Below are 26,555 nucleotides of genomic sequence, written 5' to 3'. Positions count from 1 at the left end.
AAAACTGGGGTGTTGAATGAAAGTGTTCAATGTTCTTTAGAACTCCTCTGCATTAGATGATCTTCAATTTGCAGGTAAAGTTATGGGGAAGAGGTGTCCAACAACACACTTCTTGAACTTGTCCTAAATTATAAAAAAAACACCAGCAATTAGTTCAAATTAACACAGTTAAAAATAGGCCTATCTGTGCCATAATATTGGGGAGTTACAAGACAGCAAAGTGGAACAACTGCAAAATGTACTCACAGCAGCAAGGACATCACAGCATTCACCTACTCCAGTGGCAAATCAATAAAAACATTAGTATCATTTCAATTATGCTCAAAAGAGCACATTAGCCTAATTTAATTTCACTAACAGTGGTCTCTGACAAATGTGTTCATCTGTGCAAAACCTGGAGCTGTCAAAGCCACACCTGGTTGTGGCACTGACACTTGCTCTCCGGGTATTTTCCTAAGCTATCTCAAATATGAAATGTATCTTGTGAAGGACCAAGAGGCCTCAGTAGTTAATGTGAATGTGAGTTTCTTGTTATTTACATAAAAAGATTTTGCATGTATTTGAATTCCCTTTAACTTGGGTTTACACAAATGGTTCACAATCTCTGGTCCACAGTTCCAAAGGTCACAAAAAGCTGCTGACAGTAGGGAAAATAACCAGGAACTAAAATGCTGGGAGAATAATATCTGATGCAATTCCCCACATCAAGTGACGGCTGAGGACTGCTACTCCACATGTAGAGTTATATGGGAAAAGCAGAAACTTGATAGCCTGGACTGTGCAAGATGCCAAATTTTCAACTGGTTTAAAGCCCATGCACAGAATAAAGACTGCTGACAAGACTTGCAGGTGAAAATAATAAGCCACTATCCAAATACAGTAAAATGTTTTGGGGTGTATGTGCAGAAAAGTGTTAGCTAATTCGCCCAAACTGAGCACTGGGCTTCTCATCAAACCCAGGTATGTGTCTGCCCTAGACTTAGAGCCAAGACCAGAAAGGCGAGGTTAAAGCTGACATTTGTGACTCTACTTTATGTGCACATTTTGTCCTTCAGTGTGGAGAAAGGGATGGCAGTGGTTCGCTGTTTGGCAATGGCTGAAGCTCAGGCACACCCCACACTCTGGTGGCAGTACCGGTGTGACATGGAACAAGACTGCTCTCCACTGGAGGGGTACAGAAATAAAGAGTCTTCCCAACAAAAGCGTGAACTAAACTTATACAAGAGCAGCTTCCATAGCACAGGTTGCAACTTCACAGGACGTCTGAGGTCAGAGGGGACCTCTGGAAGTCATTGGATCCAACACTTCTGCTCAAGCACGACCACCAAGAGCCAGCTGCCCTGGATTCAGATAAGCTCCTTCCCCTCACATGAGCTTGTTTCCTGATCTCTTCTAGACCTCTTGACCTCTCTGCAGTAACCACAGCAAGAAGAACGAGGATGTCAAGCGTGTACACCAACACTCTGATGTGCTTTGCAAATACACAGTCCCACCCATGGCACTACAAATGGTAAAACAGAGATGATGGGATCTGAACTTTGTGGACAGAACTGTTCCACGTGGAAGAGTATGTCATGTGCTTGGCCAGGTCTCAGCCTCATCACCAGGAGAAATGGATGAAGCTGAGGGGCCACCCAACACAGCTCTTTCAGTCTAGACTCCTTAGACACCACAGAAACACTAAAAACCAGGAAGATTACTTTCTCCTGGAATTTACCAAAAAAGTCAAGCAGCAAGAGAGTGTGAGAGGGCACATGAGATCACACCCACATATACAGCAGTGGGCACACCTCTGTGCCAAAACCAGCTGATGCCAGGCAGCATCCCCACTGGCAAGAGGAATGAAGTTGTAAGAGCAGGTGAATGCCTGGACTAGCCTGCCAGTACAAAATCAGGGTATGGCGTGGTGCCTAAGTGATGGCAGACACACATCAAGATTGTGCCAAGGAAAAGGAAGCCACCAGCACGCTGCATTAGTGCTCTAAGAGAGCAAAAAGCACAATATTACAGTGCTCCAGGGTAAGTCTGGCCTTGGGGAATGGTGCTAGGATGGATTCTTCCAGCACTGCAGAGCCAGCCTCAGCAGATGGACGAGGTTCAAGGGCAACCAAGTGGGCCTGAAGCAGTCTCAGTTCTGCTTCTGCAGCCAGAAAAACGGCAGATGATGACAATAGCACACACCTTGCCAGTGACATCCTAGCCAACCTTCTTGGGATTAAAACTACACAAAAGTCCTTCAAAGAACAGAGGCCAAAGAAAGCTTTGCATCACTTCTGAGGGTGAAAATTGGAAGCTATGCCAGGCCCTGTACAAAACTTGCAGGAGAGGTAGCAAAGGAACCTTCTGAAATAATTCAAACACCTGGAACTGAGCTAAAAAATTATTCAATCCTTGCAAGTGGCAAAAAGAAAAGAAACCTTTGGTAAGGAAAATAGATCCAAATGGGGCAGGAAATTAGTTTAGGCAGCAAGACAAAAAATGAAGGAGCAGTCTGAAACATGATGGAACAGCTGAGCTGAAACAGCAGCAGGTGAATGCCTCATCCTGCAGCCTGTTCCAAGAGAAGGAAATAAAAAAGAAAAAAGAGACAAAAGTGAACTTCAGGCAGATACTTCAAGAAGACAACTGCCAACTTGCATATAAATACACAGTACATCACAGTGGTATAGTGTTCACATGGAATTTCATTAAAAAAAGTAAATTATTATCAACATTTCAATAAATACTTGAGGAGACCTCTCCACTGCAATTTCTGCAATAATTCAAGTTCCAGATATGAGGGGGGAGAAAAAAAAGGAACACTTTTGCTAAGTCAAATAAATTAAGAGAGGTTTTGTACTTCATTAGCATCATAGTTCAATGGAAATGAGCAAGGAGGGATGCAGGAAATCTGGGGCTTGCACCTTGTCTAAAAGCCTCAGCATCTTATCAGAGATTAGTTTTGATAACTTAAAAAGTTCTTCAGAAGAAAATTTAAAATATTTTCAGTTAAAACAATACCAGTGTTGTAGGTTCCTCGTCTTTTTTTTCCAGCAAAACCCACAAATGTATCATGCAGCACAAGTGCAGGACTGTGGGCTGACCCTGGCTGGATGCCAGGTGCCCACCAACACAGCTCTATCACTCTCCTTGCTCAGCTGGACAGGCGAGAGGAAATACAAGGAAAGGCTCCTGGGTTGAGATGAGGACAGGGAGAGATCACTCACCCATTACTGTCACAGGCTGCAGGGGAATCTCAGCTCTAGTGCCTGGATCTCATCCCGGCTCCTTCTGCACTGACCTGGGTGGGGACAGAGCTGCTTCTCTCACATATCCTCACTCCTCTCTTCTCTGGCAATAATTACTTCTGCACAGTAACATTTTTTCATTCTTAAATGTTACCACGGAGTAGTTACCAGCAACTCTGGTAGGCTCAGCCTTGGCCAGTGGCAGATTGGCACTGGAGCTGTCTGGCATTGGCTCTGTCAGACACAGGGAAGCTGTGACTGGCTTCCCACAGAAGGCACCCCAGTAACCAGCCCCCGCCACCATCAAAACCTGGCCGTACAAACCCAATACAAGGTCATAAGCAGCAGGAATCATTTCCTGATAAGGTAATGATTCTGTGAGCTTCAGTGGGGTAAGCAACTGAACAAAATTCAGCTATTCTAAATTCTGACAGTTCACTCAATGTAATTTGTCTCAGAGGTTAAACAGGATGCTAACATGGACTTGGTATGCCACAAAATGAAGAGGGAAATAAAGCAAACATTATGTTTGTCTTTAAAACACAGTGGGGCTTCTTCACTATCTAAAATACTGTTCAAGTCTGGGAGCCGAGTTCTAATTTATAGCAACCTCTCTGCTTTACCTGTGAATTACCTTAAAAGTGCATAGTAGAGCTTAGCTGCTCATCAGGCAAATGTCTGCTTCTGCTATGAAAATCAGCCATAATAAAAGACAGACAGCATTTGCTAGATGCAAAAAGGCCTCTGCAATTATCACTTAATTGTCCTTCATGGGCCAGTACAGGGAGTCTCATACTTTCCCCTTAAGGTTGCTCCCTTCTTCAGCACTTTTCTTAACTGTCTACTTAATTAGTCTTCCTTCCTGGGCTTAATTGTGAATTTGTTTTGATTAATTAGCCTCGGAGCTCACTTGGCACTAACTGAAATGTAGGAGAAGTGCTCAGTTTCTTCAGTGAATAGGCTATTGCATCCTAGGGGAGCCCCCTCTTTGTCAGCAATAAAATTTCAAGTCCAGATAGTGTTTGAAAAAAACTTTTTTGTAATTAACTTTCAATTCTTGTAATTACCCCCACTGTACTACAACACAAAAGTGTTGCTAACATAAAGAAAGGGTAAAATTCATTAAATTCAGGTCTCTTTTTAGGTGGATTATACATCATGCTCATTAGCTGAACCCTGTAGTTCTAGATAAGATGACATAATGCTCTTAAATGCAGGTGATCAGATCACTACTAGAATCCCAAACCAGTGGAGTGTGGGTTACCAGCAGAGACAGCTGTGTCTTTGTGGCACCAACACCAGAAAACCTTTACCATATCAATCTTTTCAAAGTTATTGAGCTTCATTGAAAATGCTTTGCATAACCTAGACCAGTCAGTCTGTAACACCTCTGAGCACTAACACAGAGTTCTTCATTACATTCACACCTCTCATCACCCCCTTCCCCTCCCTCTTTACAGCACATGGACTCCAGAAGACACCCTCACAGCGTTACCATGCATCTGCCATCTTGATCAATTCTCATTTCAGATACTGTTACTGAAAACACAGGAAAAGGGATCTTTAAACACCATCACAGTGAAAAAATTTAATAAGCTAAATGAAATAATGTGTGTTAACAGTTATCATATCCATTTAATAAACTTCCTAAATATTTGTCAAGAGTACTGGAATTCTTCAATTTTCAAATTTAAAAGTCCTTACCTATCAAGCTGAAAAGAGAAATAAAAAATCTTATTCTAGACATCAATAATTATTTCTGTGAACACTTTTAGACTTGCATCTCAACAGTCAAGCTGACGAAGTAAACATTTTGTTTCTTACAGCTCCTTGTTTCAATCACCATTGCTCTTGTGCTCCAAACAGGACTGCAGGAGTACAAAGTACCTGTGGTTTTACAACCCTTTGTGTTGTACCTTTTACTTGGACAAAGAAGCTCAAATGAAGCAGATCAGAACAGGAACTTTATGAGTGGGCTTAAAAACACAGAGCAGCTCTGCAGACAAAACTTTCAACAGATTTGTTTCTAATAATCTACAGCCCACTGTTCTGACTGATAATCAACCATGTTTTCATCTTAGAACTGGACCGTAGGACTCACTTTGGTTGTCAAATCCTAACTGAAGCTCATCCATGCAACCTGAAAAGTTTGCCTTTGAGATCTCTTCTGACTGTATTTGTGAACATCTGTGAAGTGACAGAATTCTGCCAAGGAAATGTACCAGCTTGGAAGAATTACGATAGTTACAACAGCTGTCAATACCATTAAAAGAGGCATGGCCCATGCTCTTCATTTAGATGTATCACCTGCAATCAATCACCATTTAAAGTAAATTCTGTATTACAAAAGTCATCATGCAGAGTCTATACAGCAGTAGAAATACAGGAAATATTCCTTCATGCTGAAATGCCTTTTCAACTGTTATGAAATGAGGAAATAGCTCTTTAGGTTTATTGTATTCCCCAAATGTTAATTTAAAATCATCTGCAGATAACCAATTTAATTGTGCACTTGCAAAACAGAAGCTGCTGCACACGTGACTCAACAGTTTGTTTTATTGGTCCTGTTTATTTTGTCTGTAATTACTCAACTCACAATCTCCTATTTTAGGTTTACAGAGATGTACAAATATGGATGTGCATACACATCTGACTGTTCTGCAAGCACTCTTCTGCTAATTTAAGCTTCAAAAAGCTTTGTTTAGTAAAACAGAACAGCTTTCTAACCAAATGAAACTACAAAAAGATGGATTTGCAAAAGTGCCTACTAACCGGTAATTTTTTTGAAGGGAGCCACAACCTTCAAAGTTGTGGCTTTTTATTATGACATGACTTCTCAGTTAAGCCTCTTAAAAGAAGCATAGAACGCATATAGAACGCATGAACCTATTAACATAAAGCTGAAATATGTGACTTGGCTTTTGTTTCCAGCTCTCTCAATTACTGCTGATAGAAAGCAATGAATTAAAATACTGAAAAACAGGGATAGCCACTAGGATATCAGTATGTATCCTCCAGAAACAGTAAGTGTATCCCACATTTTGTCTCTTTCAAGACAAAGATCCCAACTTCATTCCACAACAGGTAACACTGGTTAACCAACTTCAGCCTAGCTCCACAAACACCTGGCTAAACCACAGTAGCTAGTGGAAGTGAGATAACTCAGCAGAGCAGAAAACAGGCTGGCAAGAAGAATCCCAGGTATGCAGGCAGAACACTAACTTCTCACATTTCAAAAAAGGCTTATTTCTTTGCACTATCCTATTTGGCCTGCTGTACACAAAAATAAAACAAGACCAGGCAGAGGTGAAACATCAGCTGCTGCTTCTGACTAGCAACTGATTATTGACTGACACACCGCAGAACTCAGCAGCCATAGGAGTCCTGGCACTCAGAAGATTCTCCTGCACCTCCTCACACTATATTTAGGCTAATGACACAGCAGCAAATTTCTAACAAGTGCCAAGTTGAAGAAAAAAATTTGAAATGCAATCCAGCCCAACAGTGAACAACCCAGGTCCTGCTGTGTACTAATGTTTTAAAGAACAATTTTGTGCAAGTAGCTGCAACAAGTAGCAACCTTCAGTAGTTAAGTCCTACTGTGAATGGCAGCTGATGTACATCTCCTTGCAAGAGAAATCAACTAAATTTATCTCCACCTGTAACACACTGCCTTTCAAAAACCAGACCCTAATGAGCACAGAGGCCAGCAAAGGACTAAGAGCTGTGCTTGAAGCCCCATCTACTGACAAATAATAGAACTGTTGCTAAACCAGAGCAATATTCCAGAAAACATCCCTTAACAAACCTGATATTGCTTCTTAAAAAAAGCAATCCACAAACCTCTGCAAACTACACAGGACATTTCTCTTGAGCGACCAACCAGCCAGAGAGCAACAAAGCCATCCAGCCTAAAAAGTTACATACTTTACCAAATCTGCCCTGTTCTCCTTGAAACTCCCAGCTACAGAATTAGGAAAACACAAACAGGCATGCTGACATGAAATCTGCACTTGAACATCTGCACTTTCCAGGAAAAGGTCTGCACAAATTAAATCTGCTTTAGAAAGCATCCTGAAGAACTTCTTTCTCTTGACTCAGAAGAAAACCCCCTCACAGTCTCGCTGCCAAGTTGCAGGGGGCAAAGACACATCTGTGCCTTTGATGAAGGCATTGTCATCACTTCTCATCCCAGCCCACCAAATGAAAACACATCCCTGGCAAGCAATAGCCTCCTGAGCTCTGCCACAGCATCCACCCACACTCTCCTTTAGGACCACGAGCCCTGTAGTCCATACACATAAGTTACCTACACTAACCCTTTAAGTATCCATCCTTCTGCTACCCGATCTGCAGACAGGTAATACAGAAAAGAATCTGCAGGGCATTTTTGTTCAGAACTCCCTGGCTATTAACACAACTGAAAAGTTTTCTTGTTCTCATTTTTAACTGGAACCAATTTGCTGCTGGGATCAGAGACCAACACATCCATGGCCTGACCACTGAGAGACCTGCTTGGGTTAGAAGCAGAGTCTTAGGTTTAATCCTAGCCCTGTACTTTTTCCAAGTGGCAAAGTTCCAGATCTCTGTAGGCCTGAGGAGCTGAAAGACTTAAAAACTAAACGTTTTAGTGGGTGGGATCCCCTCAAGCAGTGAGACAGCATGTGTGCCCATCTGGTAGCTGGTATGGCTCCAGCACAGGAAGGACATTATTTGAATCTTGCTGACCTTGAAGAGACCAACCCAAACCCAAAATTTAGAAGAGCTGCCAATATCTAATGTATATCTAGTGATATAAATTACTTTTTCTTTTTTAACTCTTAAACTCCTTACAAAAGTTGAGGCTGGAAAAAAAAAAAGGACTTTCTTTGTAGTCTGAACTCTGATAGCAAACAGTTTGTTTCAAGATAGAACTAAATAGCAATAGGCATGTTCCTGTTTCATCTTCTTAGAGTTACATGTGACTTAGCCATGAATGAAAAGACAGCACACAACTTCTACCAAGTATTTCCATCATCAGTCTATATATGCACTAACCACAGGAACTACTGCTTCATGAAAGAGAATGACAGTATTAGCTCAAATTCTACAATCCAAAGGATCTTACACAGAGGCATGGCAATCTTGGTGTCCAAGACCTTTCACAGACACAGGAAATTAGCTGACAGCTGAAAGGCAATTCCTCTTTCCTACTTTAATGTATACTCTAGATTTAGCATAAAGATCATGGCCAAGACTGGTTACAAGGTTAGTGCTCAATCCTCAAGTCCTTAAGAGTTACGATTCCAATTCAATTTTCCTTATCTCCTTCTCTTCAAGGATAGCAATGACCAGAGAGAGAAAGCAGCAGATGAGAATAGCTGTAGTTTATCCTTATCTTCAGCCAGAAGGAACCTCGAAGAGCTTGGGAGACAAATGCTATGTATACCATCTGCTGTCTAGACTTGGCTTCTGGAGTATACAGTATAATTACAGCTTTCCCAAAGGTCCTCATTATTATCCAAGAACACAGCAAGCAAATCAAAAGGAGATATTAAAGTAATACATTTAGCAATGACCTATCACTGTTACACAAAATAAAGCTATCAACAATGTTCAGAGCTAATCAGGCCATAGCTTCCACACAAAAGACACAACTGATAAGCTCCTACTTAAGAGTTCCTATTTTCCTATTCAGATTGGAGGCACTAATCATCCAGCTGCCAGACAAGGAAGGGTTGCCTGTCGTTAACATATGAGGAGGCAGCTGGACCCCAGCACAGCAGCCTTGCAGCAGCCCATCTCCTAGACAACAATTACTGGAATGCAAACAGCAGGTTTGTCATTTAAACAGAGATTATTCTAAGCAGGTTGTACCAGGCAGTCGTTAAGACTATCTATCAGATGTTAGCTGAGGGTGACAACGTTTTTTCAAGTGCTAAGCTTCTTTAGGGAGATTAAGCATATTGATACAATTTGGAACAACAAATACACCCACACATTTCATACTTATATCTTTCTGTCACTGGATGGCACAAGAACAGCAAGTGATGCAGAGAGCAAGGCCCTTAAGTATGTCATTTCAGTTTGACAGCAAACTACCAACATTCTTCTGGGTTTTTCCCTCAACTCTTCTTATCTTGATTTCAGCTGCTCTGTATTCATTTGTTAGGGCAGGTCCACTCAAACGTTTTTGTACGTAAAAAGGACTTCAGAACATACGAAAATTTGACAACCATCTAAGCAAACTTCTTTGCAGAAAGTTCTTCACCTGTCTTTGAGTTGTGTGAAGAGAAGAACACTTTCTTCATTCAGAAGATTACGCAAGTTATATCCATTTCCTACAAAGAAAAACAGAGTAAGTTTTCCTTAGGATCCACTGGCAATTTTTGAAGTCCTCTCCTGTCTTCAGCCAAGTATAGTTCCATTTTATATATTTTAACAGAAGGAATATTAGCTCTTAATCTAGGATACTACTCTTAAATGCAGGTCAGTGCATTTCAAAGAGATGACAAGGCATACATCTAATGTCATTTACTTTCATCTATGCTTAGAAGATTTTTACTGAGAAGAATATAACAGGCATGAGCTCTCAACTCTCAAAACCCCTAATAAAACTTTAAGGTGACTGAATTTACTTTAATTTATTCCTACAGAAACTATCAATAAAAACTGCACATGGAAACTCATCTGCAGATCTGCACTTGAGATTTGCACACTAACATGACAACAAAATAGAATTATCTAATAGGCCCTGAACACTGGGAATGAAAAACACCCTCACATTCATATACAGCCACACGATGAATTACAGGGATCACCTGCTACACTGCATTGCCCCTCCAGCCATACTGAGACTGGCCATCAGAAAGCAGGGAAGAATGAAGAGCAGATCCTTATGGTCACACAAAACTTTCAGCATTTTATATAATCTGCTCTCCCAAATAGCAAATGACAGAATTGTCACTGCAGACCCACTAGACTTTTAAGACTGTAACACCAAAAAACAGCTTCAAAGCACCAAGCATTAACTGAGCAATGATTGGTCAGGACACTGTGCTGAAAAGTTAACAGGGAAAAAATGGCTAATTCTTCATTTTCTGAAGATAAGCCTCTTCACAAGAAAGCTGTACAAAAGCTCTCTACAGCTTCATGAACAGCCTGCCTTAACACTACTATGAAATCTCCAGACCAGTGTCTTAACCCACTGATGAACAGCCTCCCATATGGAATTCATGCCACTTTTATATCAGAATATACAAAATTAGGACTTTAAATTCTCAAGAAAACATATGAAGTTACAACCTATTCAACAAGATAGTCTGAACCTTCTATATACAAGTACAAAGCACAAAATATGGTGAACTGATCCAAATGGATTTTCACAATTTTACATAGAAGAAAAGCAGCAAGCTTATGGTGACAGAAACAATTATATTAATTACTAGTAGCATTAGGCTGTGATGTTCCCTCAACATTAGTGACAGAACCAGAATACCAAGAGAAATTTACTCTTAGAACTTGGTAGTGTCATCAAAACTTTGAGGCCAACTAACATAAACAAGAGGTATCCCTGCATTCAACCATTAGATCATCAACCCATGTCCAGTGTTGTGTCCCATTCCATTCTTCCTCACCCTGTACTTTCCCATTTTCTATTCAATCATTCTGTTTGGTTTTGATTCCTAGCACGCTGATTTAGTCTCCTGCACCTCCCAACAAATGGGTTTCAGACACACACACACTCACCTGCTGGAACGTAGAAGCAGTCCCCTGCAGTCAGGCAATACGATGTGTTATGCAATGTCACAATAACTTTGCCATGGATAATATGGAAAGCCTTAATGGAAGCCAAAGGGTTCTAAGGTTAGCACCATTTAAGGAAGATATCCAAGGAAACACTTGCACACACATAACAAAGATAAAAACCCAAATCAGCCAGCAGAGCTGCAATCTCTTTTCCCCATACTGATGAAAAATAAGATGCACAACTCAAAAGGGGGAAGGAGTCCATCCAGTTTTATTTTTCTGATATTTCTATCTTGCCTGCAAGATTCACAAAGTAGGAGCACATGGACATACAGATTTAATACAAAGCCAAGCAGGGCAATGTGCATGCAAAGAACCTTCATCAAACAATTCATTAATGTTCATTTGTTTTGGGGGGCAGGGAGGACCTCTCAACTTCATATGTTATTTCCAACCACCCCAACAGATCTTCTGTTTACAAAGTCCATTTCATAAATTTTTTTTAAAAGCACACTTACTATTGTATCCATGTTGACAAATTGATGCCCCTTTTCTTTATATGGCTTCAGAATCAATCTACCAGTTGCAAAAAGAGATGTATTCAAACTTTTTTTTATTTCTACTGCTTCATCTTTGAAGAAGTAAGTGTGACTGTCTGCAGTGTTTACACAATCTACAAAAAATATCCAGGAGATTAACATTAATGCTACCACGTAACTAGTCTTGTTACAAGCTCAGTGCAATACATATTGCTTCAGTGCAACACCTCCAAAAGCTAGACTCAACATTCAGCTGAAAAATTAGGACACTTCTTATGTCTCCCTCAGAACTTTCTCCAGAAGAGAAATGAATATTTTTTAATGCCCAATGTGGCATGAACATTTTTTTTTTATCATAAGTCTACATAATTCAGGAAGTCCCTTGGTCACATCCATCCAACTCACCTAGATGCACTTCGTTATTTGTTACTGGGTCCAGTACAGTGGTTGGCTTAGATGCATCAGCTAGGCTGTGGTCCAAATTTACAGGTATCTCTTCTCTATCTGAGAAAGAAAGACCAAAAAAGTAATCAATACAGATTTCAAAAAGTTAATAATTTAACAACAACTTTTCCACAATTTTGATGTCACGCATTAAATACCTGAATTTCCTTTAATAAGTGACTAAATAGACTGAATACTCTTCCTTTAAATAAAGAAAACCATCCATAACAATTCTTTGAAAATGTCTTTTTCATTGAAATAATTTCAATGTGTTTCAGTGTGTGTTATAGCTGAACAATCTCTATATCCTAAGGAATTTCCTGGGGAAATGCCAACTATTTATCCTATGCAATTAAAAACAGTATTTATTCAAAACTAAACTCTGTGTTTTGAGAGAACTGTTTTTCTACCAACAGATGCTGAGAGAATATGAAATACATGACAAAGTGTGAAGAACAGGTGGTTTTGCTCAACCTATTGTTGATAGGCATCAGGGGACTTAAGAGAGAAAGCGTTCAAAGATAAGCACATGTCCAATTTTCCTTTTCTCAAGAAATAACATTACAGGAATCTCACTCTAAGCTGTAAATCTGAGAACTACTGCTATAATAAAAAGGACTTTTCCTGAGAAAGAAACAGCCTAAGAATTGATGACAACACTATGCTTTTCAAACAGAAAAGAGATGCTTTAGAATGTTCACAGCAGAATAAATATCCCAAAGCTCTCTTGCAAAATTCTCTTAAGCAGACAATTTTAGCTCTACAGTGCACAGGAAATTTCTTTAACCACAGACAGAAGAAGCATGCTAAAGGCAAGCTATAGCACTTTGTAGGCACTCACGGCAGCTTAAATACTCTTACAGTAAGACAATCAGAGGGAGGAAGAAAGTTACTGTGTTTGAACAGCTTTGTTCCAACATAACCATCTCTCTATAAAAAGACGTAGCAACAGGTACAACTCTATAGCTATAAAAACAGAATTTTTATTGTATCAATAACATTTAAGAATTTGTGCTAGAAATTTTACTTGGCTGACAGGCCTTACATACATCACTAAGACTCAAGGATGTGAGTGAAAGACTATCTCTGAGGATGAATGTCTGTCACAGAGGAAATCAATCACTTCTGGAAGACAGTTCAAAGGCACTTAAGCAACCAATAGTTCTTGTAAGATACAGTATGAACAGTCACTACCAGCTCAGGTTCTCATGGGCTGCAAGTAATTTATATTACAATATAAACTGTACTTGGATCAAATATTGATCTATACCAGGGTCCTGTCTCCTATCAGTGGCCCAAAGCAGGTACTCCCTCCATTCCTCAAAATGCCATAATAATAGACTCAATATAATCTATTCGATGGAATACTTTCCACCTCGAACCTGGAGCCCCCACTTTATTTAGCGCTATTAACGCTCCTGTTAATGTATCTGGTCCTTGCCTTGAAACTACATATTTTAACACACAATATTCTGGGCAGGAAGTACACAGTGAGAATGGCCACCTTATTTTGCTGAATAACTCAGCTCTCATTGTCTTCCTTCCACACCTTCTAGTTCTTGTGTTTAAAAATCAAGAAGAAAACCCCAACAAGACCATTTACTTCTATTTCCCTTCTCCATGTCACTCATGATTTCAGAGTTGTTTTTAGACCTCTTCCTTACAGGCCTCCATAGTACTTTCTTCAGGGCTGAGGAGAATTCACTACAGACATCCCTCTAGGCTTTCCCTAAACCTTCTCTAGTCCTACTGCTTTCTTTTTGAGGTAAGGAATAAAATTTAAATTAAACACATAAAAATCAGAAATTGGTACCAACAGTGATTTTCTTCCTTATTTCTCTGATGATTATGTCAGTCCTGATTAGTTTACTACTAGAACCATACAGCATTTTACATGTTTGTTAGCACATGTTTTAATAGTTCTGTAACTTCACTGAGAAATGTTTCAGCTTCAAACAAAAGCTCTAGACAGTCCCCATAAAGAAAGGCTCTTTAGCATTACAACATCTTCCCTGAGAGCACAGCAAAAATAATTTGGTTTTTGGACTTTGACTCTCTTTTTGAGCACTACTTATATATTTATTATATACTGGCCAAAGAGTCTCAGTTTGCTTAAACATAGATTTATTGCCCACTTTTAACCATTTTATGCACTGTTCTTAAAGCTCTCTCTTCACCTACCATGTTGTGATTTTGTATTTAAACTACAACAGCTTGAAGCCCTGCTAACACTCTCTGCTGCATTTTTAGATGTATGACAGGCATCAGTAAAATAGCTACAAGTTTTTATACCTTAACTGTGCAGCCCTAGCATCATGATCCGAACACAAAATGAATACAGTTTAGTCTCTTCGGCCCCTGCTTTAAAAAGGCATGACAGCACTTCTGGGTATGTCTAGCATTTCTTCCTTTCTTAGGCTGAAAAGTGAACAATTTTACTACAACAATGTACAGCATTGCTATAGATCCAGTAGGAGCAGTTTTTTTCTCATCAGATCATATTAATAAATTATGGTATAAAATTATTTTCACCCAGAGAGAGAATTGATTGTTTACAGGAGAAAAATCTTAGAGCAGTAGAGCATTTGATTAAAGAGACTTTTTAATGTATCCAAAGGAAAAAAGTCTTTGTTCCTACTTGTTTGATATGTTTTCTGCTTGGAAGAATGCTTTCTCCTTTTACTCTTCCTGGGAGATTCTGTTTCTGGATGCACTAGTCCACTCATCACAAGCCCTCCTGAAACAAAAGGAAGTTAAACAAAGCCCACTAACTTACAGTAAAACTAAAAGAATGCAAACTTGCACAACTAACCAGCATTTCAACTGAGAATAGACTTCCTTGATGCTGAACTTTTCAGATCACTTTAGAAAGCCAGAACAAACAAAAAACTTTTCAAAATTAAGTACTTTGGAAGTGCAATGCAACTTGAGACATTTTGAAAATGAGTTGATCAAATTTCAGTCAAAGAACATTTCAGAAAGCCACGACGTGCAAATAATTTTTTAAGACAAAATATCACTTTTATGAACAAAAATATTACTATTTTTGAGTGAACTAATTAATTAGGAAAGGACTAAACCAGGCTGAATTATCAGTAAAAAAAATCCTGAGAACAAGATCTATTTTCTCACTTAGGGTATTTAACACTGAGACTATAAAATGTTATAGTAACTGCTCTCAAAAACAATCCTCACACAAAAAGAAATGCTCCAATGACTGATCCAGTAGATTGTTTCTTTTTCCAGTATCATATGCAATCTCTGACATAAAAAACCCACTAATACAGAGAAACTGTTCTGTTCTTCCCTCAACAGTGAAGGTAAAGTACTTAACATGCTCTGCTGATATTATTTTCAGCTGACACAGGAGTGTCAGAAGAGCAGAAAACTACATGGAGAGATGACTAAGTAAGTGGAGACCACAAATAATCTTTTTTAAAAAGTTACCCAACAGTAAGCATCTCAAGGCTTGCACAGCACAAGATCACTCAGATTTTTCTTTTGTGCTTTATCAGAAGGAAGCAAATATTGGTATTTTGGAACCAATACCTGAAGGCTCCATAGCATAGTTTATGCGCTCGCCTCTCCAGTATTCCAGAGGTCTCATCCGTATCCTTTTTGTCCGACGAACATTAGGTGTGTTGGAAGGCATAACTGATTTGAAGGATGAAGTCATTAAGTATGAAAGAAAAATTCAGAGACAAAAAATATTAAGTATTCTTTCTTGTTCTGTACCACAAGTGAGTCAGCCCTTCCCAGCTGATATTTTTATCACATTGCTATCACGACAAGAAAATAGAATTCAAGTTATCACCAAATGCCTTCTTTTGCATAAATCAGTATTTCACCCTCCTTTTTCTTAAACAATCACTACCCTGACTTAATATTAGATTTCATTCTATATGTCTTCGTGAACCACTGATACACAGACATTAGGAGCTCAAGGACAGCAAACATGCTACATCTGTGAAGATAAAGTTCTCGACAAAGACTAAGAATCCTGCCTGAATCTGGGGGGATTTCATCAGCAACTATGAAAAGGCACTGCCTCAGTTATGGGAAGGGGAGGGTAACAGAGACTGCCTAAGTACATCGTTCTCTTCCAGATTCAGAAGTCCTGTTTCCAGGGTCCAGAAGAGCAACACTTTTGTGAAAAGAAACTCCACACATTTCCAAGATTTCTCAGATATTTATCTTCAGATAAATACCGAAGACTGTTCACAGTCTCAAGTTGTGTAAGCTGCCATATATGAATACAGTATCGTATTTTAGTGTTTGTAAGAAGAGTAAAAGCACTTTAAGATCTCAAAGCAAATTAATCAAGAATATTTAAGTGTTAAAAACGGTAAATACGAAACAGTTGCTGAAACCATTTTTGAAAGTAGGCAACTAAAGTGTTGTGTATAAAGTAATAATGAAGCCAATAAAAAACACCACCAACGTAAAACAGACGAGAGTGGGACTACAACTGACTGCATGCACATTGTTCCATCCTATCCAGACTCAGACCACCACAGAAGGCAGGTTATTTGCACCCTCAATTTTACTGCATAAAACCAATTCAAACTCTTACTGTTCTCACTGTACGGTAAGATTTTGTCCCGACTCAGTTTTTAGGAATACATTCAGTGCACATAGCTGGGTGTGGAGCTGCAGTGCCAGCCAGAGATTGAACCTCCTCTGCATGGGAGCCTCAGGCAAGAGGTCATGAGCTGATGCTGACCCTTTGAACCACAATGGGCACAGGGACCTGTGGCCCAGCCCAGTGACTGGACACTCAGGGTCACAGCAGGAGCTGAGGACTCAGCTGGAAAGACCAGCAGGACCCTGGACTGTTGAGCACACAGAGGGTACAAAAGCCCAGATAGTCCTTTGTTCCAGTTTAAGCTGTTATTCTGTTTCTACACCATAAAATTACTTAAAGGAACCAGAGGTCTGAGACACTGCTATGAGAAACTCAAGAGTCAAGCCAGCAAGGAAACCTTGTCTGGCTGCCTAGAGAGTCAAATGGGGCACCTGTCAGGGCACTGGAGCCACCCACTGTAAAGGGGTTTCAGTCCCAGGACGTTATGTCTGTGGTGGTGGGAGCATGACTGCCAGAGTGGCTCCTGGATGGTCAGATCTGGAAGTTTCCTTAACACAATACCATGAAAAACGGAAGTGTGGCAGTTAAAGAAATAATTGTTGAATGGAGCAACAAAAAAAGAAACACTAGAAGTTTTAAAAAATAACTTTCAAATTAAGAGAAGGGCTGAAGGCCTGAAGAAATAACAAACCCTATCTGTAAATACTTATGAAGAGGTGAACCGATTTCTAGGTGTTTGTCTGTGTCTCCTTCAGCAACATTTACATCCAGTTGAAAATGCATTTGTATTTAGACACTTAACTTATGACATTTTAAAATACTCTTACCTATTTTATGCTTTGGTATTTCATCTGACAACAGATGTCTTACTTTGCAATTCAAGTCTTCAGAATTATCTGAAAACACATTCAAAAACCCCATCACCAAAGGCATTTATTATTCCTGACTTTTATTCAATATGCCGACTAGAAGCAACCAAAAGTAACACAAACAGAAGTCCCAAGGACAGTGCTTCCACCAATACCTTTTGCTATAAACATATATGAAATCCAGTGTACATAAACAGTATCTGTAATTAGTTTTAAACAGAGTAAACTTAAAAATTACTTGAAAACTATACATTCAAGTAAATACTCCTCAGACCTATCCCTCTTGTTAAAGTGAACATTGACAAATTATAAACTATACACATAATGTTACTGATCAAAGTGCAAGGTCATTTATATCACTGAAACCTAACTTCACAACAAATTTTTTGCCAGAACACACACAAAACTAGGTATCTGAAAAAAGCATTGCATGGACTAATAACATTCACATGTGGCTCTGAAGCACTAATGAAAAGACTTTGTATCTCCAGGGCTCACGTTCATGACGGTAACATGTGAAACTTGTGCAGTGAAATTTAAAACTGGAACCAAACAAATAGTAATAACCCTCCCCACACAAAAGCCCCCAAACACAAAACCAAACCAAACAGCAAACAAAAAAACCTCTAACACAACAAAGCAAACAAAACCCCCCCCCAAAACAAAAAAAAAAAAAACCAAACAAAACAAACAACTCCACCCTCCAAGAATCACCAAACCAAAGTATTCTTTGGGGAACAGGCCATGACTCCATCAGTGCTGTAATTTGGCTCAGGTTTACCTGAAGTGACTGCATACAGGACCATCACATGGCAACACATCAAAATGGTACAAACTGAGCCTGAAAATTTTGTTCCAAGTATTTTAGAAAGAATAACTTTATCCCGGTACGCATGATGCCAAAACATGGAAGGCTGTGTTCTCCCAAAGCTAACCACATAAAGCTGGCATGCTGTACCATACACTTGGACAGAAATGTAACCACAGACAATAAAATCTGCATTTCTTCTTCTGGACAAGCTGAATACAACAGAAATTACTGAACTGTCAGTCACAGTTTATAAGAAGCTTACACATAAAATGCAAGGAATTATGAAGTTCAAACATTACCTGAAGATATATTGTCCAGCTCAGGAGACTTAGTGCTGGAAATAAGTCTATCTTCTAGAACAGGCCCACTGCAAAGGAATAAAAATACACCTGCTTCAACATGTCAAAGGAACATTACAGCACTACCAAGAATAGTGAATTTAAGTTTTTTTAGATCATGTGGGCTGGGTTCTATTTTGCTTTTAAACAAATCTATACCAATTAGACACTGAAGCAAATGACTACTCCGTAGAAATCACAGGTCAGAAGTACATGAACTACTCCCCTACTTGTCATCAGGCAGACAATTAGTGTTCACACCTCCTCTCTAAAGAGGTTTCCTAAACTTTTTCTTTTTTCTCCATTCCAGAACAGACCTTCTCCCCGCCTCTGTAGCATTACCTTACAATTTTCCATATACCGTAATTATAAAAGTGCTTTAAAGAGTTGTTTTGCATACTCTACGGAAAGGACAGTAAAATAATATGGAGTCTGTCATGAAACCTCCCCCATAAAATGGCAACAACTTACACATATAACTCCAACAGAGATTCTCTACCAATCAAGCCACTTGTAACATAACTTCTCCTACAGACTTAGAATCAGTACCCTTGACCTTCCTTCTTCCCCCATTTGAGGCTGTGCTTCACTGCTTTTACTGTGCCAGTGAAGTTCAGCTGCTATCCACACCAACTCCAAAAGGTGCATTTAAATTATCTATACTGCAAATTTGTCCAAGTCAGTCTGCAGTAGGTTCCCCTTAGAAATAAAGCCCCCAACATTTTCAGTACAATGACTGCATAAGAATTTAATAAACTGACAGACTGCCACTCCTGTTTGCTTCATTATTAAGTTTCCTTCTCATGAAAGGGGAAGATACACGCCTATGTACATGCACAAAGAGTTTGGATTGTAGATAGAGTTCTATACCCTACTTCACATCAATTTTATTAGTGCAGCTGTCACAAGTTCTAGAAGCACTGATCTTTCTGTACAAAAATTACACACTAATGTGGAAGCAAGCCTCAAAGGAAAGAAATCCCCAAAGGCAAGAAGCTTATTACGACCCCCTATTCATGACAGGAAAAAAATTGTATTACTTTATTAACTTTATTAGCACAGTATTTAAAGCCCTCAAGCAGGAATCACAATCCTGTTCTACTCAGTGTTTCACCAGTAGGGCACAGAACACAGCAGCTGCACCCCAGTCTCAGGGGGACTCCATGGGGCAGAAGTAGGATTAAAGTAACGTTTTTCAGACAACTCAGGAAATTACCTTTCGTAACTCTCAACCTTCTCAAAGGAATCCCTAGAAAAGAAAACAATATTCTTATTATATATGGTGTTAAGTAAACTTAATGAAAGGAACCTGTAGGTCAATAATTCTATGTCCTGAAGAAAACTATTAAAAAGACATTAAAAAAATTAAAAATCAATGCAAAGACCAATGATTATAAACCAGGTTTTAGACCACTTGAACTTAGTCTTTAGATTGACAAAAAAATATAGCTGAAGAATTAAATGCTCTATTTTCTAAATTTATTTTTAAAAAGGACAGTGAAGTTATTCCATGGGTGGTGGGGTTGTGTTAAACTAGATCTGCTCTGCAAGTCTCACAAGAAGACTTTAACTAGAACAAGTTTCCTCATGTAGGAGACACTAAGTATGACACCCAGCTTTGAGAAAAGAATGTTGATTAAACTGCTTGGTTTCTCTATTAACTATTCAACCAGCCTCAAACTACCACATACTTGAACTGGGCCATCACCGCTTAAAAGTTGACAAGGTGTATTTAATTATCTACCAAGTTATACACCACATTTGTAAAGAATCACACAAAAGGCTTACTGTGATCTATGCCGCCTGTTATGTTTTCTTTTGTTACTTTTCATTTTCACATCTGGTAACATCTGTTTTTTCCTTGCCATGTCCTGTACAGAAGAGCTGTCAGAATCTGTTTGAGACTCAGGGCTTTCAGGGCTTGAGTGAAGAGCTTTATTGGTTCTGCATGGAATCTTTTTGGTTATCTTCCCTAAAGACTTGGCAGACCTTTTCTTTCCACGATCCTTCACACTCTCCACAGGATGCTGGAGTGCTTTTAGAGGAGTTCTGTTATTGGCATTACCAGGTGACTCTGGTGTGTGTAACACATTTCTAGGCTTTTCGGCCTTAGTCAACTTCTGAATCACGGGAGTCTCCTGATGCAAAGATGTGGTGCACGCTTCATTCCGTTCTAAAGGCTCTCTTTCAAGCTCTTCTTCACTAGATTCACTGTCAGAACTCTCCACTCTTCGTAACTGAGGCTTTTTATTGCGACTTTTCTGGAGAGGTATTTTAAGCTTTTTCCTTGGAGTTACTGTCCCTCTCTTAGCTACTTTGACTTTTGGAAGTTTCTGATTAGTAGTTTGTTTCTTCTTAACTAAATGTTGAGAAGCTTCAGAAGCCAACTGCAGATTCTTGGAAGACCTGAGAGACTTCTTCAGTGACACAGTCTGCTCTTTCTGATGCCCAGATGAGGGCATAGGCAAATCCTCACTTGGCATCCCTGTTTCACACTGCTCTTCATCAGATGGTTCCGCTTCCAATCCAGCCCATGACAACATCCGTTCTTCAGCTTCTGGTTTCCAGGATGTGTTCTTTTTCTGGTTTGGAGAGTCTTGTCTAAGAGCATCCTTTTTAGTCTTTCCTGTCAATACACAAAATATTTGGATATTAATACCTTTTCCCATTAAACCTGAAGATATATGTTGACATCTGAATGCACAAAAAAACCCAAAGAATCAAAATGGGGATTAAAAAAAAAAAAAATCACAAAACCAGTTTTATCACCACTGGCTAAAAGAAGGCTTTCATTAAACTATAGTCTACAAAAAACTTTTTGGTGTACTTCCAGTAGTTCCTAATAAAACAAAGGGGGCAGAAATGTTACATTCAAGTCTGCTTTCCAATTTTCAGTGTTTTGTGCTACAAAACCCTTCACAAATAATTCCAAAAACTCAATCCCCTTTCTATCCAAATAACTGCCTTTCTATGTCGAGAGGAACAAAAGCTTGTTGGGTACCTACTTTCTATACAAAGCAGGTACTCCTCATATAAAAAGGCAACACTGCTAATTTAATTGTTAATGTTCTAACAGGAAAGGCAAAGAATGTGGTGAAAAAAGTGAAGGCACTGTCTCACTGCCTTTCTGTCTCACCCAAATCTAACTGCGCAACTGAAACACCAAATAAGGAATCTATTGATGTCTTTCATCTACTTTATTATAATTTTCTTATAAAACACCAGAAAATAATCCAGTAATGTGACCTGTAAGTAAAAGTCTGAAGAGCTGTTAAATAACTTACCCACACAAGTACTCTTTCGGCTTTGAGATGCAAGGACATTTTCTTTCCTATCAGAGACTGGATCTGACACTGGTGTTTCTTTGAAGTCAAAAGCTCCAACATCCAGATGGTCCCGTTCCTGTTTATTAAGTGCTTTAACCTGTACTTTTCTGTTCTTGACTTTCTTATTCTGTGTCTTTTCCTTTTCAGAGGGGTGAGGTTTAGAAATGGGAGCTGCAGAGCCAGCATTTTTTGATTTTTTGTTCTTAGTGGGTATCGAAATCCAAGAAGTAGAAGATGCATCACCTGACTCATCAATTAAAAATTCACATTCATCTTCCATTTCTTGGTATTTCACAGGACGAGGTGATGGTGGTGATATGGAGGTTGAATATCTAAAGAATGGAGGGAAAAAACATTCATATCAACTAGGGTGGGGGGGAAATTGACTTTCAGTCTTCCAAATCTAGTGGTAACTCCACACACCTAGACACAGTTCAGAATGTTCCTCAAAAGAATTATTATAAAGTTCATCTATCATATGTTCCACATTCAGCCTCCACACAAACCTCTGTACAAGTGTTCTTCTTCCTACAGCTGCTAAGACAGCTGCAGAGAAAGTCTTGTCTGTCCGGGCAGATGATGCAGTAACACGTTCTGTTCCTTGCACAGGAACAACTGGCTCATCTCTCCCAGGCTGAGCTCCTTCCAAATTTTCCACTTCTCCATGGCTCTTTGCTGTAGCTGGCGTACTCCAGTTATCAAAATGAAATCTATGAATGAGAAACAGCATTCAAATATGCTGCTATAAATCCTGAGTGCACAATAAAGTATTGTGAGGATGAGCAGATGCTCCTGCTGACAGCATCTCACTTCCTATGAATGAGCTTCCCTCTGGAAACTTGCTGCAACACAGGTTAGCAGTAGTGCTTTCCAGTAAAGAATCAAGTGCCCACAGGCAACACGGAGTCAGCATGTGACTCTTGTTCAAAGTAAAGGCTGCTCAGCAAGATAAATTCCTAATTTTAGGAGGATGTGCTTGAGAAATTGTGAGGTTTCCTAGACTGTAGTGCACTGTCTTTCCAATCTCCTTCCATCAAAGGGAGTCAATGGGATCAGTGTCAGTCCATCTTTATGATCTACCCCAGAGATTCAGTCCACTAGGAAAGCAGAACTGTGGCCAGGACACTGGCCAGTGCTGCAGTTCAGCTTCAAGTCTTCCAACAAGGAGATAATAATCACAACTGAAGTTTTGAATAAAGCAGAGCGAGAGGAACAATGACTGCTCATTTGTGGCTTAACAAATTTTTGTTAACTTTTAAAGTCAATGCTGTCAATAGGATTCACTGAAAAAGTCTAGACAATCTGAGAAGCTGATACTTTGGTGCACTTTCCTGGAAAAAAGAGTTTATATTTATTTTGACAGGCTTCCTTCACTTGGTACTGGACTTATCACCAGAATATTAAATAAAATATAATTCTGCCCTTTCTAAACCCAGATATAGTACTTCCTAAAAAGCTTTCAATTATTTTTTATGAGTTCACAATCCAAACTCTATTTACCCTGGGGTGGGGGGCACACCTGGAATATGACACCACAACCATGTTGAGCTCTACTTACTTAACTACAGGAGAACTTTTCGCTTCCTCCACAGGAAAAGGTGATCCAACAGACCCACGATCATTCTCAGGGTCCAATGGCACAGCTGGATGCTGGCACGGTGCTTCAACGTCTTTTAAAGTATCTTTTTTTTTACTTTTAGACATAGGAGACTCTGTCTTTTTAGAAGTAGCTATGTAATCAGGTGTTGCAGGCTTCAGGCGTGATTCACATGACTGTCCTGCCATATATATAGAACAGCTTTAATTCTTTTACTTAAAATCTTACAAAATCCCAAGAAATAGTTACTTTAAAAATTTTAATTCAGTAATAGTGTGACCAACCTCTGCTGCTGACTGGTTTTAGCAGTGATGCAGGTGAGGGTTCTGCAGACTTACAGGCTCCTTTCACAGAGTTGGCTGACCCTGCCTTGGGCTGTCATAGTTGGTAACAAATAATGAGATGAAGTAAAATACTTGATAAAGCAACAGCATTTTAACAGGAATATACATTTCTATAGAACATGAATACAATTTATGTTCTTCCCTTAATTCATACTCATTCAAATCAGTTCCATTTCACCTAAACACTTCAACTTTCTATGGTGTAAAACTCTCTAAAAGTAACTGTAAATTTCAAACAACAGGTAAAACAGTGCGTAGAGTAAAAATCTATATGCAGCTTTAACCAGACATCTGGCTAATCTCAAGGTAAACTACTTATTATTGTCATTAGAATGAATTAATTTAAACTATTTAATTACCCTTTACTTGTACCCACATGAACCTGTATCCAGTGCTACACTATGACACTGACAGAACTTAGCCTTTGTCTCTGGACTGAAGTCCTCTTCTCATTTTTCAAAAGAAAGGTTGAGCAATTTGGAGAGTTTATTGTAAGATCACTGCTGCAACCTATGAAGAAAAAACCAGTAAATATGGGAATCTTGGAATTGTCCAGGTTTTATTTATTTTAACAAGTTCTAAGGCTCACTAAGGTCATGTAAATCCAAACAAGAAAGGAATCAGATGCTTGAGAAAGAGATTATGAGACAGCTAAGACACAGTTTTAAAAAGCTGAGAAGGGGCTGTTCTTAAAAACCCTGAGAAATATTATTTTTATCCATTTTATCCCTATTTTTTATTTCTATGTACTTACCACTAAATATAACACAAGGAAGAAAAGAATTATTTTCTTTTATCAGCAAATCAAACAAAACACCAAAGAAGAGCTTACTTTCAAAACAATCCCGTACGAGTTTCAGTACATTTTGACCTGGCTGTAGATCAATCTTATTTCTAGAAAGAAGAGGGAAAAATATTTTCAATCAAAAATGCCAAATGCTCTTATCCCAAATATTGAAGCAGCAAAGTTTTACTTCTAAATATTTTAGGTTATTAATTCTTCTAGTTCAAACTTTAATATATTTTTACCTACCATTTCCATGCATAGATATCTGCAAAGAAATTTGTCTAAGTAGGAATTCCAGGAAAAAAAGCCTCACTGCCACACATTATAATAAGAATGAAGAATTCTCTCTACATTAAAGAAAACATGCAACTACTGCAACAGCCCTGAGGTAAATGAGCTTTAGGCTGACGAGTCTCACTTGAATAAGTAATTTTTTTATAAATCAGACCTGGAACTATGTTGCCAGCACAGTGATGCAGTCTCAGCAGACCGAGAACCAGGCCTGAGATTTCCTATCCATAAGCAAGTGACCAGCTCAGCTGGTTGGATTATTATTCCAAACCAGCACAAATGGGAAGATGTGAGTGATTCACCAGCCAGACAATGTTGATCAAAACCAAAACAACACTAGAAAAGCCACGGAGTTTTACTCCCATAATGATCATGATATACCTTTAAAAACAGCTAAATGCGTACATTTGGGAAGCTCATGAAGTGCATCTCCAGAAACGGATTTCAGCAACAAAAATTTCACAGACACATAACACACATGTAAAGAACATCACAGCACTGCAAATGCTCAAACTCATCTCTAGCATTTACCAGCAAGGTCCAAATATGTTGGAACTCTGCCTGGGCTTATTTTTTTCCTCTGCTCCTTGAAAGGCAACGTGTTTGTGCTGCACAGATTACTGCTTCCCTACTCAGGCAGCCCAGTGAGGAGTACCTTAGGTACAGCCACACCACAGTCTGCTGCCTCAGCGAGGAAAACCTCAGAGCCTCGTCCCCCAACAGAGATTGCTCCTCTTACCACTAAGAAACACGAAAAATTTGGGAAACATCGTATGATCAGTTTAATAAGGTACATCAAGTAGTTCTGACACTTAGTTCTAAGATAAAAATCAAGGTATGTTTTCCAGAATCTAAGAATAGGTGTTTAAATGCAAATTACCCTCTTCCACGGCAGAATCTTGTTCTGTAGTCTTTTTTTAAACGATTCTGTGAAGAAATAAGAATCCATTTTTACCAAGCATGATGACACTTGATAGAAAAACAAGTTAGCGGATCTCGAGGATTCTCGAGACATCTTGAAGTAGTGGGAGAGGGGGAGTTAGTGCAGCCCCTTCATACACTTGAAACCCAAGTATAACCAGTCATTCAAACAGCAGACAGGACCCGAGTCATTTACCTCAACCAGAGCAGTAATAATTCAAGCAGTAGCACATTCTCTGTGGAATCAAATAAAGCTGCTGACCTGGGAACCAGCAATGGTTGTAGAGGATAAAATGGGAATGAAGGGCAAGAAAAATTCAACAGCAAAGCAGAGTGCAGTTCTTCACAAACGTGACAGGAAAATATCTCAAAAAATGTAAATGTTTAGCTGAAAAACAACTATAACCTCTTCCTGATTAAATTTAGAATATTTAGCAATGCGAAGAGTATCTAATCCTAACACAAGAGAATTCTGCACGTTGCTCTGAAGTTTGCCAATATGACAGTACTTTGCATTTCATTGTGATTCCCCTTTGGATATTACTTTCGGTATCAAAAATAATCAAACTCTACATGGATAGATTTCACTGCAAATTTTCAACATCGGCAGAAGGAAGGTACAAGTGACACGGGAAAACAACTGACCAAAAGCCACCACTTCAGAAACTACACGGAAGCACGCTCCGCAGTCAATCCGGCACTCCAGCAACAACTTAAACGCCCTTCCCTTCGCAGCAGAGCGACGCAT

General features: G+C 39.2%; 1 protein-coding gene across 1 annotated transcript; it reads right to left on the bottom strand.

Moving 5' to 3' along the window:
- Positions 1-19: 19 nt before the first annotated feature.
- CENPC (centromere protein C) lies at positions 20-26,555 on the bottom strand. Its single transcript, XM_041427801.1, has 19 exons — positions 26,453-26,555; positions 25,519-25,627; positions 24,641-24,702; positions 24,221-24,318; positions 23,749-23,839; positions 23,426-23,645; positions 22,374-22,577; positions 21,826-22,199; positions 20,330-21,167; positions 19,758-19,790; positions 18,503-18,570; positions 17,351-17,419; positions 15,488-15,592; positions 14,577-14,675; positions 11,900-11,998; positions 11,474-11,628; positions 10,956-11,046; positions 9,478-9,547; positions 20-123 (listed from the first exon to the last, which is right to left on the bottom strand). The coding sequence occupies exons 1-19, from the start codon at positions 26,553-26,555 to the stop codon at positions 81-83; spliced, it is 2,931 nt and encodes a 976-aa protein (XP_041283735.1). The 3' UTR covers positions 20-80.

Source organism: Onychostruthus taczanowskii, unplaced genomic scaffold, assembly GCF_017590055.1.
Source record: "Onychostruthus taczanowskii isolate IOZ18803 unplaced genomic scaffold, ASM1759005v1 scaffold12, whole genome shotgun sequence".
Lineage (NCBI taxonomy): Eukaryota > Metazoa > Chordata > Aves > Passeriformes > Passeridae > Onychostruthus > Onychostruthus taczanowskii.
Note: the sequence above shows the minus strand (reverse complement) of the source record. Positions and strands in the feature narration are given on the sequence as shown.